This window comes from Aulonocara stuartgranti (assembly GCF_965226115.1).
Source record: "Aulonocara stuartgranti genome assembly, chromosome: 10".
Classification (NCBI taxonomy): Eukaryota; Metazoa; Chordata; class Actinopteri; order Cichliformes; family Cichlidae; genus Aulonocara; species Aulonocara stuartgranti.
Window position 1 is genome coordinate 32,562,336 of NC_138946.1, and position 13,401 is coordinate 32,575,736.

General features: G+C 40.6%; 1 protein-coding gene across 8 annotated transcripts in view; it reads right to left on the bottom strand.

The window, feature by feature from the left end:
• Positions 1-7,993: 7,993 nt before the first annotated feature.
• Positions 7,994-13,401, bottom strand: part of LOC309715837 (glucose-6-phosphate exchanger SLC37A4-like) — a 41,675-nt gene continuing 36,267 nt past the window's right edge. For all 8 annotated transcript variants that reach the window (XM_082549269.1, XM_082549268.1, XM_082549262.1 and 5 more), the window contains 6 exons: positions 12,940-13,092; positions 12,769-12,854; positions 11,483-11,596; positions 11,336-11,401; positions 10,551-10,689; positions 7,994-10,471 (listed from right to left, as the gene is read on the bottom strand). In XM_082549269.1, the coding sequence (XP_082405395.1) occupies positions 10,305-10,471; positions 10,551-10,689; positions 11,336-11,401; positions 11,483-11,596; positions 12,769-12,854; positions 12,940-13,092 (725 nt within the window). In that variant the 3' untranslated portion in view covers positions 7,994-10,304. The remainder of the gene's footprint in view (positions 10,472-10,550; positions 10,690-11,335; positions 11,402-11,482; positions 11,597-12,768; positions 12,855-12,939; positions 13,093-13,401) is intronic.

Consider the following 13,401-nt stretch of genomic DNA (forward strand, 5'->3'; position numbering starts at 1 on the left):
CACTGTTTTATTCTAAGAGTGTAATAATGCAGAAAAAAACAAGAACTAACATTCAATTCAATCTATAACAGCAATAAAATATCTGATAATTAAACTTTAAAGCTGATTAAAAAAATTGATTAAAACAAAACCTGTTTAACAGATTTTAGTAATTGGATTGTGCAAAATGAATTACAGCTTTTGACGCTTAACTAAAATCTGTAAGACAAGTATTAATACCACCATAAGTGATGTTGTATTATCGATTTTAAGGATTGTTGCTTTAATATTGACACAAATCAACATTTTTCTTTTAAATAATATAAATAATTTGTATATTTAGAAAAGCTAACTTATTCTTCTAGATAATAGAAAAAAAATAATAAAAGGGTGGTTTCAGAAGGAATCCAACTAAAGTATTTGCCAGCTCAGGTTTTTCATTCCATAAGTTGTCAAAAAACAAAAGAGAGAGAAGGTAAAGGCAGTTTTCAGCACCACGGACAGCTCCGCACCACGGTGGGCTGTTCTTTATCCTGCGCTGCCCATTTCATCCATTTTACGAAAATAATATTAACTCGGTGTTAGCAAACAAACTGATAATGTTTGTCCTGACGTGTGAATGACGCACTCGCGGCCTCGCGTTCTGATAGGTTTGCACAAACCGTAAAAGTGCGGGCCTTTATAACGTGTGGTGTTACACACCCAATCACCCCCCGCCCCCCAGTGTTGTAAATGTTTAGTAGTTACTTACATTTAAGATTCCACCTACAGCAAGTGAATATGGAGACAACACGTGACAATTCAATAATGGATTCGCGAGCTTTTAATTATGGGTTTTTAATTAAGCCTTATTCATTACTGATCGGAAAAGTGACATTTCTATTTAAATTTAAAGCTTGATTTGACTAGTGATTCCTGCATTTGCTTTTAGGTCTTTCTGATCACTGAAATAAATGTGCATTCAAAACATTTTGTAAAAAGCCCACGTAAATGCATAGAGGTGTTTTAAGATGGCTATAGGGTCGGGAATTGCTTCTGGGAGAAGTTTGGCATTACTGATGCATCATACTGGGCATATCAGGCCAGTGTGGCCAGAGACTGAGTAGATTCACTTTTTGTTTTTCCTCTTTAAGACGCTACTGAAACACACTGATACAAATATGATACTGAACATGAGTTTAAAAATACAACCCAACTCCCAAAAATGTTGGGACACTGGCTAAAATGTAAGTAAAATCAGAATACTACGATTTGAAAGTTTCATAAGTTTCATATTTTATTCAAAGTAAAAAAATAGAAAACATATCAAATGTTTAAATAGATACATTTTACTAGTTCATAAAGAGCTTATTTTGTAATTTATGCCAGCAACATGTCTAAAAAAAATGGGGAGCAGGTAACTAAAGCTCACAAAAAATAATAAATAAAAAAAACATTTTTTCAATGTATTAATACACATTACATGAGCGATTTAAGATGACATAGCAACAAGATACAGCCACATTGAGTCTCTAGTTCAATTTGGGTTGAAAGTGCAGACTTCAAACTATACACGTTTTAAATTGTGTGGATGTTGTGGAAATTGTGTTCCCACCTCTCTGGGGACATCTCAGGCTCTCCGAGTTATGGAGGCCTGTCTCCCCTCACCACACTCCCTGCCAGTGGCTGATGCCCTCAGACGTTGGTGTGTTGGTGGTTCTTGGTGTCTGGGCGCTCATTTATGTACCGACTCACTCCTGGTGGCCGATTGGCGGGGCCTAGCGCCTGTGGCCCGGCTGGGCCTCTTCCAGGGGGTGGGGTGCCCTCAGGCCTGTGGCCTCTGGGCCCAAGGCCTGGTCCTCTCTGTCACAGCTGGCTACCGGCAGAGCCCACGGGCATGTCACTGCAACCCCCTCTGGCCTCTGCTCTGTGGCTGCTGAGTGACCTCTCATTTGGGGCTCTCCTCAGCTCTTCCCAGGAGGGTGGCACAGTTGCCCCTGTGGTGGTCCTCCTTGGGTCCTCGTACTCTGGGGCCGCTGGATGTCTGGGGCCTGGATCTTCTTCATACCTGCTTCATGCCCTGGGGGACGGGGCTATGAGTCCCCACACTCCCTACTAGATCGATACATGGAGAAACCTTTTGAATACAAGCATGCTGATCCACACAGGTGTTCACAGACACAAACTACACCTTTCTTGGCTGCTACTTCAAAGCACATTGTGCGCTGTCGATCTTGCGTGCTGCACAATAACATGTAATATTAGTTAGTTGATATTAGTATCTACTGTTATCTACTGTTAGCTAGTATATTGTGATGGTGTTGTATTTATTATGTTGCTCTTTCTTGTTTGTTTTCTCTTCTGTTTTTTTCTCATCTCCATACAGGTGATCCAGGTGTTTTGTTTGCTTTTCTTTCTTCTTCCCCCCTTTCTCACCATCTCTTCTCTCCTCTGGTTTTCTTTCTCTCCCTCTCTTTCTTTCATTCTTTCTCCCTGTCCTATCCCCCAGTCATGTCTGTCCCGTTTGTAGCAACTGAAAATCAAATCAAATAAATACATAATTATAATAAAGGTCAACCAAACGACCAATATGGCAAGGCCATGATGATCCACTTGGTAAAGTAAATCCGCTTGGCATCTTTCTTGGCCTTCAGACAACAATTCTGATGGCTAAAGATCCAAACGGGACAGGTAAAAATAAATAAATAAATAAATAGTGTGGATGGACCACGTAAAACCAGAGTTATGATAAAAATAAATATACTCAATCCTTTTTCCTCAATACTATCGTCACTTTTAGTGTGGGAAGAAACGATAAGAACGGCATTTTCTAAGAGCAGCGAGGGAAAACGCAAGAAAAGAAAAACACAAAACCCCTTTCCTATGCAGGAAAACATTGTACCATGTCGACTAATATACTGATACACCTGCTGTCAGGCTCATGATGTGCTCCTCTGTCTTGTGGTGGACAGAAACTATTTTTTGTAGTGGCACAAATGATTTGTGTGCCATCTTATTGTGACACCTTATTGTATAAATTTACAATTTATATTTGAATTCCTACATGTTTGTTGTTTTTACACTAATAAATATTGTTTTTTCCTACTCTGATTTTAGTTTGTGTGTGTGTGTGTGTGTGTGTGTGTGTGTGTGTGTGTGTGTGTGTGTGTGTGTGTGTGTGATTTTAGATCAATTGTGCTCATACAGCATGTCAAAACACAAATTAAATTCAGACATGTAAAATAAAATGAAAGTAGGTTGTCTTTAAAGTTAAAATCAAAAATAGTAAAAAGACAGCCAGTTATACCCTGAAGTCCAGAAGTTGTAAAATATTAAGTAAAGATGGATAGAGGTTCACAAATCTGCAAAAAAAAAAAAAAAAAAAATCAAAATAAAATCTAGAAATTGTGAAACAATTTCAGAACAATTTTCCTGTAGTGGTTTGTTGTTAATAAACCCTCAGACAGGATGGGATACAAGGCGTATTCTCAGTGGCAGGGGAACAATATTAGAACAGCTCCACCAAGACAGGAGATGGAGAAATAGGGGAAGAGCATACTGAAGAAGGACAAAACCCATAACAGCAATCCACAGTGGCTAGTGGATCTAAGAGCAGATCACAGCAACCTCCCTGAACCGGATCCAGTAAGCATCACAGTGGCAGGCATCTAAGAAAGGGTCTCCAGTATGATGAGCTGGATAGCATCACATGATGATTGACATCAAGACATGATTCACGCCTACTGGCTGAAGAGCCGGACCGCACTCCATGAAACATACAGGGAGTGCAGAATTATTAGGCAAATGAGTATTTTGTCCACTTCATCCTCTTCATGCATGTTGTCTTACTCCAAGCTGTATAGGCTCGAAAGCCTACTACCAATTAAGCATATTAGGTGATGTGCATCTCTGTAATGAGAAGGGGTGTGGTCTAATGACATCAACACCCTATATCAGGTGTGCATAATTATTAGGCAACGTCCTTTCCTTTGGCAAAATGGGTCAAAAGAAGGACTTGAAAGGCTCAGAAAAGTCAAAACTAGTGAGATATCTTGCAGAGGGATGCAGCAGTCTCAAAATTGGAAAGCTTCTGAAGCGTGATCATCGAACAATCAAGCGTTTCATTCAAAATAGTCAACAGGGTCGCAAGAAGCGTGTGGAAAAACCAAGGCGCAAAATAACTGCCCATGAACTGAGAAAAGTCAAGCGTGCAGCTGCCAAGATGCCACTTGCCACCAGTTTGGCCATATTTCAGAGCTGCAACATCACTGGAGTGCCCAAAAGCACAAGGTGTGCAATACTCAGAGACATGGCCAAGGTAAGAAAGGCTGAAAGACGACCACCACTGAACAAGACACACAAGCTGAAACGTCAAGACTGGGCCAAGAAATATCTCAAGACTGGTTTTTCTAACGTTTTATGGACTGATGAAATGAGAGTGAGTCTTGATGGGCCAGATGGATGGGCCCGTGGCTGGATTGGTAAAGGGCAGAGAGCTCCAGTCCGACTCAGACGCCAGCAAGGTGGAGGTGGAGTACTGGTTTGGGCTGGTATCATCAAAGATGAGCTTGTGGGGCCTTTTCGGGTTGAGGATGGAGTCAAGCTCAACTCCCAGTCCTACTGCCAGTTTCTGGAAGACACCAGGTCGCTGATTTGTTTTTGTTTTGTTTTTGAATGTCAGAAATGTATATTTGTGAATGTGGAGATGTTATATTGGTTTCACTGGTAAAAATAAATAATTGAAATGGGTATATATTTGTTTTTTGTTAAGTTGCCTAATAATTATGCACAGTAATAGTCACCTGCACACACAGATATCCCCCTAAAATAGCTAAAACTAAAAACAAACTAAAAACTACTTCCAAAAACATTCAGCTTTGATATTAATGAGTTTTTTGGGTTGTTCAATAATAAAATTATTCCTCACAAATACAACTTGCCTAATAATTCTGCACTCCCTGTAAATTAGCCAGCTGCTAGTACACTGGTACTGGCATACCAGTAGCTGATGGTTTCTACCACAAATCTAGCTCCCTGAGACTGTATGCTAAGCAAAAGGAAGGAGGACGAGGACTAGTGGGTGTCAGAACCACTGAGACAAACATCTATGAGTACATCAGCAAGATGGCCACAACTGACCGCATGCTTATTTATTTATCTCAGGCGGCAGAAACCGGAGAAAGAAATGGAGCAAGGAGAGGAACCATCGTGGAAGGACAGGCTGCTGTACGGTATGTACAGCAGCCTGTCAGTTAGAAGAAGTGGCTGACATCCAGAAATACTACCAGATCCTGTGGGACTTCCAGATACAGACAGACAAACTGGTGATGACTAAGCAACCGCACATAGTAGTGATGGACAAGCAGAGGAAAGCAGTTGTAGTGATACATGTAGCTTCATCGATTGATAGCAACATCAGGAAAAAGGAACATGAGAAGCTTGAGAAATACCGAGGCCTGAGAAAAGAGCTCGAGAAGATTTGGAGGGTGAAGTTAACAGTGGCAGTAATCGGAGCACTCGGTCCAGTGACTCCCAAGCTGGGTGAGTGGCTCCAGCAGATCCCAGGAACAACATCCAAGATCTTTGTCCATAAGAGCGCAGTCCAGACGTTCACCAACTTAAAACGTTTGGTACATAATGAAATCAAAGATACAGGACCAAGCTAAAATCCTATATCAGACAAGACTAGCACAACATCTCCCAAAAGTCAAGCTAGTCTTCTGGGAGTTCCCCACTCCCAGAAGTTTGATCCCAGAAGTTTGTTGTTCAAAGAAGAGGGGACAATACACAGTGGTAAACATGGCCCCCGTCCCAGCTTTTTTTGAGATGTGCTGCTGGCATGAAAATTTACAATTACATAATTTTTTTAAATCTACAAAAAGTTCTGTTCACGGTAAATATTTCTATTCCTGTTTCCACAAGTTACTTCCTTTACCTTAGTTATCTCTGTGCCTTCCTCTTTTTTTCTCATTGTTGTGTTACTGTGTGTTACCTTGGCACACATTTGTTAAGGACCACACCTTCATTTAATTTTTTTACCTCCATATGGGACAGCAGTTACACTACTAATCCTTTCCTATCCTCGGTTAACAACTACGTTTGAAAGTTAATTATTAGCATATTTTCTTATTTTTCCTGTTGCGAGTAATTCACCTTTGTTCCTCATGTTCATTCACACTTTTGAAAGTTAAAAAAAACAACATATAATCAGTGAAACATAATTTGATGGCTTTATTTTTTCATACATTCTCACTGCATACTACCCTAAACCTTCACCTCTGAACCTTGTGGTTAAAAGAATACTGCAAATAATATCGCAGCTTGTTCCACATTTGGTCATGTTACAGCCTTATTCCAAAATGGATTCAATTCATTTTTAACCTCAAAATTAACCACAACACCCCATTATGAAAAAGTGGAAAAGGTTAGTTTGAAATTTTTGCAAATGCATAAAAACAACAAAATATACCATATATAAATATTCACAGTAGTTGCTCAATACTTAACTATTATAGCATTAAGTCTTTTTGAGTATGAAGCTACACGCTTGGCCACACCTATTTTTGGGCAGGTTCTCACATTGTTCTTTGCAGAACCTCTCAGGCTCAGGTTGGATGGGGAGTGTCAGTGCACAGAGTCTGGGCTCTCGCTGGGGCAGTCAAGGACCTGAAGCCACTCCTTTGTTATCTTGGCTGTGTGCTTAGGGTTGTTGTCCTGTTGGAAGATGAACCTTTAAGGTTTTCCTTGGGTTCTTGGCCACCTCACTAATGCCCTTCTACCTTAAGTACTCAGATTGGCCAGTATCCAGCTCTAGGAAGAGTCTTGTTGAATCCAAATTTCTCCCGTTTATGGATGATGGAGGACACTGTGCTCACTGGGACCTTCAATGCTGCAGAAATCTTTTGTACCTCTTTCCAGATCTGTGCCTCGAAACAATCCTGTTTCTGAAGTCTGCAGACAATTCCTTGGACTTCATGTCTTTGTTTTTGCTCTGACATGTGTTGTTGGACTTTAAATAGACTGGTGTGTATCTCATGAAATCATGTGCAGACAACTGAATATACCACAGGTGGAGTCCAATCAAATTGTAGAAACATCTGACATGTAAATTACGTTCGATATGGTTTCTTGGCATTTTGTTTTTCCAAGATCAACTTTGACCTTGGGCACCAACAGTGAAGGTCAAAGTCAAATGCTTAGCCATCCTAAGTACGCATGTCCCCCAAGGCCTCATGTATCATTGTCAAGTTTGAAGACGACTCATTAAAAAAAAAAGTTTTTACCCGATTCTCGAATTTGGGTTAGGACCGACCTTTACCCGATTCTCACCAAAATTATATCAGCTCAAACTGTTACTGGTGTCTACCGTCACTCAAAATATGGCTGTAAATAAAATAAGGTTGTAATGTGACAACATGTGGAACAAGTAAAGAACTGAAATGTACCACAGGTAGCCCTGGTTCAGAGTCATAGTTAAACGTTTACCAAGACTTCTTATTTTTAATATCATCCCATTTTTAGTATTATTTTTTTCTTCCAATTATCCACAAATTATTCTCCAAACTCAAGCAGCTGCTATCTGGTTCACTCATTAAAATAAATAAATAAATCAGTAAGTATGAAAGCATTCCCACATCCCACCATTTAGAAATACTTACAAACGTGTCTTTGCTCTAACTCACTCTATTTAAATTAAACCTTGGGTTATCATTAAATGTAATGGCTGTGTGTACTTATTGTTCTTCGAGGGATCAGGTGGGATTCAAACTGGTAACACTTGGATTGGGGGCTTTTTGCAGACCACGTCCATCCCTTTATGTATTCATTCAAGCAAAGGCGTCTGTTTTTACTCCGCATTTGTTCCTGCCCGTTTTTTGGACTTTTACCTGTCAGACACTGAAGGTGCAAAGGTCAACAACACTTTGTAGATAAAGAAAATGAAGCTTTTATTAGATCTTTACCTCTTTGAAAACCAGCACAACTCCAGTAAGACATGGCAAAGCAACACGTGCTGTAACCTTTCAGTTGACAAAGATCAGGTGGTCGAGAGATTTTATTAACAGTTTATAGTCCAGATGATATGTACTTTGTTTATCCCAAAAATTAAGAAATCTGCTCCACAAAACTACAATGGCAGTGACATTATCATCTGTATTTATCTGTTCTAAAAACAAATAAATAAACATGCCAGGGCCCTGTGCTTCGTACGTCGCTTACTACATCCAAGATCAAATGAAACATCCAAGACCAAATCATCGCGCTAACTCTGAGCTCGCTATTCCGGTTCCCCGAACACACCTGTTGTTGACGATTAGTATAGCTGGATGAAGTAATGTGAGATCACTGGGTGGCCCAACAGGGGCTACGCATCGATAGTAGAAACATTGATCGGCAACCCTTTGATTGGTCGGCGAAAATGTCGAAGGAGCGCGCTCGGTATTTTTCGGCAGCAGAGCAAGAACTCTTGAGTGAGGGATTTCAGGAGTTTCAGAGTTTAATTAAAACGCAAGGGAACACTGCAAAGGCTGCAAAAGCAAGGAGAGAGGGCTGGCAGAAAGTTGCTGACAAATCAAACTCGTAAGTAATTCAATAATAACAATAATAATGGAGTGGATTTATATAGCGCTCTTCAAGGCACCCAAAGCGTTTTACAATGCCACTATTCAGTCACTCTCACATTCACACACTGGTGGAGGCAGCTACGGTTGTAGCCACAGCTGCCCTGGGGCAGACTGACAGAAGCCAGGCTGCCATATTGCACCATCGGCCCCTCTGGCCAACACCAGTAGGCGGTAGGGTAGATTTATTATATTACACTATATTATCCAATATTATATTACATTATATTATAATATGTTATATTTTATCCTCTGTCACATTAGAGCCACGACAGGACCCACTAGAACATGGGAACAAGTAAAAGTGAAATATAAGAATATTCTACAGAATGGTAATATTTATCACTTATATTGCTTTTAGTCTCTTGGAAAGAGACCCTGGAATACTCTGTTTGTTTATAACAGCAACCAAGAAAAGGGCAGAGCAACAAAAGACAGGTGGTGGTCCTGCACCCCCTTGTCAACAAGTTGGTTAAGTGAATAATACCCTCACGGGAAAATCGATATCTCTCTATGAGCACACTGTCGCGCTGAGCTAAAGGATCCTGTCTGTCCCGCAATATACGCTGAATTCTGAGGACTCTCCTTATCAATCTTGCACCTTCCGCAATGGGTGGCTCGCGTATACGGACAGGACATGGCTGCGACAGACTTCCCAAATCCACCTTCGCTTTTATAGCCGTGGTCTCCCATCTTGATTACACGAAGTAATTTACAATTACTACTCTGAAATATGAATTAAATCTGTAATAATCACATACATGTAATAGAATGTTAATAGTACATTTCCCTTTTTTAGGAAATGACCTGTATGAAATCAATAAATGGATCAGGTGCTGCATTGTCTTTAGTTACATTGATGTTATTTATTTATGGTGAAACAGTGGTGGAATATCGCTGTTGCTTTCGTATGAATGACGCGGACATACCTGCGTGGCCGCGATCTAATCCTGTTTACATAAAGTAAACCTGCTCCCCAGCAGGTTTACGCTTACGGCTCTGTTGCTATGACAGCAAGTCCCGGATGGGCTTTGGGGAACCGAACGATCCAGGATCACGCGAAATCGTCAACAATCTAATCCAGCTAACTTACTTAGCGAGGTACGAAGAACAGGCCCCAGATCAGAAAAGCTGACATAACCAGAGAACAAACTATCATTTAGCAAACGACTGTGTAGAAAAATACGGTCTCCAAATGCTTCATGTCAGTGAACACGTTAATGAAAAGAAGTTTTACAAATACTTGAGGTATAAGTGAACAATGTTACCTTTAATGTACAGACCCTTCAGTCAACATTCACTGTGTTAAACAGAAACGACCTGCACTGTAGGCAGGATGTGAAAATGGGCTCTACATACGGTTCAACTCAAGAAAACCGACTCACAGCTTTTGATACTTTGGTGTCGGTATGTTTTCTGAAACATACATCTTTAGACCATTTGTAAGCACATCGATATGAGAAACTTTTTCTATTGATTGGCTGATTAAGTTGAAGTGTTAAAACAGAAGCTTTTGATGAGCATGGATCTACAGGACCTTTGTGCACTTTAATATTAATCCATGCATGTGGGATTACCTGGGACTAAATAAGTGATTCCATGATCGGCATCAGCCCTGAGGATGCCGTCAAAGATTTCATGATTAGTCTTGTTTTGGCTGGTCAAGCTGGATCTGTATTAATGTGCGGTATTTTGCATATAGAGTCACCAGCAGTACCAACAGGGACTTTAGTCCACTTTCTCTGTGATCCGTCCCATTTTGGTGCGCATGTTACGTACAAGGAAGAATCCGATGGTGGTGACGCCCATTATCACCTCAGCTACCCAGAACGCCACGTCCCAGCTGTGCTGCTTGGCAATAGTGCTGAAGGGCAGCCCTGCCATGAAAGCTCCCACTGCAACAAAAAGAAAGCTTGTGTGTTCATATCAAAGGGTCAAAACCTGAAACATGACAATGATTTTACTGCAGCTCACCGTTAGCCATTAGAGCTACAACAGCATGAGATGTTCCACAGAAGTTTGAAGGAGCACTTTCACTGGCTATCACCCCGAACAGGGCGACTGGTCCATAAGAAGAAAATCCAAACATGGCACCAAGCAAGAGGATCCAAATCTGTGAATGAGAGAAAACATACATAAAATAAAAGCCTTCTGGTGGAAAAATAATTTTCTACGGTGTCCACAGGTACCGATACTGAAAATGGGACATTTTTAAACCTTTAGGTGAATCTTAAAGTTCATTTGAAGCTCAAAAGAGAATGAACTCTTTTAAAGTGAACGGGTAAAAAGGTAAAAAGACATATTTTGGTTGAGTTTGTCCAAATGCTGATTTTCCCAAATGAAATCCCAAATGTTGCAAGCTTGAAAATTTATTTTATGCAACACAGTTTGCTTCAGAAGCAGTTTCTTTTAAAGGTACAGGTGTTAAACACCAACAACATTTGCCATTAAACATCTATTGTCCCAGTTCCACAGACTAATAAATGCCTTTTTCTTCATCAGCTTCAGGGTTTCCATCACTGCAAGCTGAACGGGTAACTGGGCCCTAACTGGCCCCCTGCTGGGCCGGAGTGTAACCCACATCTCTTCCCAGAAATAGTCAGTGGATGGCACTGTAACACTGGGTAGTGTGTCTGAGTCTGCTGTAGAGAACAACATAGAGCCGCTATGCTCGCTGTTCAGAACAACTCACCAGCTAGCCTTTTGATAAGTAGCTACATTGTTTTTATTCACATGGAATGATTCTTTCCGGAGCATACCTCTTTCTCTGACACACCAATGAGGACGGATACAGGATGAATGACTTGGACCCAAAGTGGAGGCTCCTGAACAAAGACATTTACTCTTAGAGTTTTTTGAGGACTGAAAGGTATACATTTCACGTGGATTACAAAATGATGAATTACCTTTGGGATTTCAGGTGTGATGGTCACTCTGAAGAGGTACATTGACACATACATGCCAGCCATCATGACAATAAGCAGGCCATGGCGAGGGTTGCCATGGGTGCCCAAGCCTTTCTAGAAAAAGGCAAAGAAAGGAGCAAAACACTAAAATCAACACCCTTCATACTGAAACATGTGATGTATCAAAACCAGGTTTAAGTCTAAAACCTAAATAAATAATAATAATTTTTTTAAAAAAAGTCAGACTTCAACCTTGGAAAATTCGAGCAGTATGTTAATTTGAAATCAACCCTAACCCTGCTTATTCTCTCACTCATAAAATCAAACTGTGGTGAAAATGTAGCCACAAATGCACAGGAGGACTCAACATCACTGAACAGGCCAGTCGCAATAGTTGCGAGCTGCATTGACACGCAGTGCAGTTACATTTCTATGGAGGTGCACGTCAGGTTACGGTGTTGGGCTTTGCACTTATTGTGTAAATATCCTGCTACATCCCCGGTAACCTGATGTGCACCTTCCAGAAATGTCACCAGCTGTGTCTGTGTCGACACAGTGCTTTCAGTGCTCAAGTAAAGAACCAGTCCATTTAACTATTGGATTGGCCTGTGCATCCTGAACTCTACAAAGATTCATAGCAGTAGGTTAAAGAGGGCCTTAGATGAAATGTAACCATAGGTAAGTTACATTCTAAGGTTTCAGAGGGGTTTGCTGTTACAATGTAGCTACAGTCCGACTGTGTGGCTGTGCTGAGTGGGAACTCCCACTCACAGCCGAGAGGCTTGCTGGAGAAGGATTTTGGGGGAAATAGTGTGCAGTGTATTTATAGTTTAGGCATCAGAAACTGTGAAATAAACTACATTTTTTCTGTATTTGCTATATTTGCTAACTGTTAATTCATACTTGGCTAACAATTTAATTGCTAGCCAAATGTTTAGCAAAATATTTACTACTTTTATTCACAGTTTGGCAATAATAAGATTTCAAGTGTCTATCCATTTCTGTTAGCTTTCGAAGAATTTGTTTTTTAATGAATTTCAAATACCAGTGATACCTTAAGCAGAGAATTCCAACTATTTCTTTGTTAATATTACATAACTTATGGTTATTTCCGTTACTTTTAGTAGAGCTTTTTGCTTAAACTTTTTAAAGGCTCATTCAAGCCTTTAATTATTTGAAATAGTTGAGCTAACTAATCCACTTAACCAATCGCTACTCGTATGCTTGTTCAAGAATCCCTTTAACTGACCCAAGTTGTTTTAATTCAACTCCTATCGGTTACTCACCCGAGCCACAGCTCTGTCTGAAATGAAGCCTGACGTAAGGCTGCCCACAAAGCCTCCAACCTCCAAGGCACTCATGTAGGTACTGCCTGTTAGCAACAGAGCTTCCGTCATCACCCACAACCAGTCAGATGACGTGAAAACTATGTGGGAAGCAACAATGAACACACGCACCCATGAGAGCAGTCTGGCCTTTCTCCTGCATGAGGAACAGCTGTCCCCAGTCGGTGGCAGCCGTCTTCACTCCAAACACCACCAAGTAACCCAGAGACAGCACCCACAGGAAAGGAGACAGGAGGAATTCACTCAGGGTGCTTTCACTGCTTCCTGGTGAGCACGGACACAAAAAGAGCTCATGAATACTTAACAGTCCAAATAATGTAAAGAATGAAGTTTTTTCAATTATTCTACAAAGCATGCCTGTCACATGGTATGGTCATAAAGGGATGGACATATTCAGCAACTGTGGCATTTAAACAATGATCAATTGGTGCTAACATACAAAGTGTGTCAAGAAAGGGACCTCCAGACTGCTCATCCAAAGCAGGATGAAGCCATGCTTTCATGATGTTTACACCAAATTCTGACCTTACATCTGAATGTCACAACAGAAACGGAGAGTTTTTCAGCTTCTGA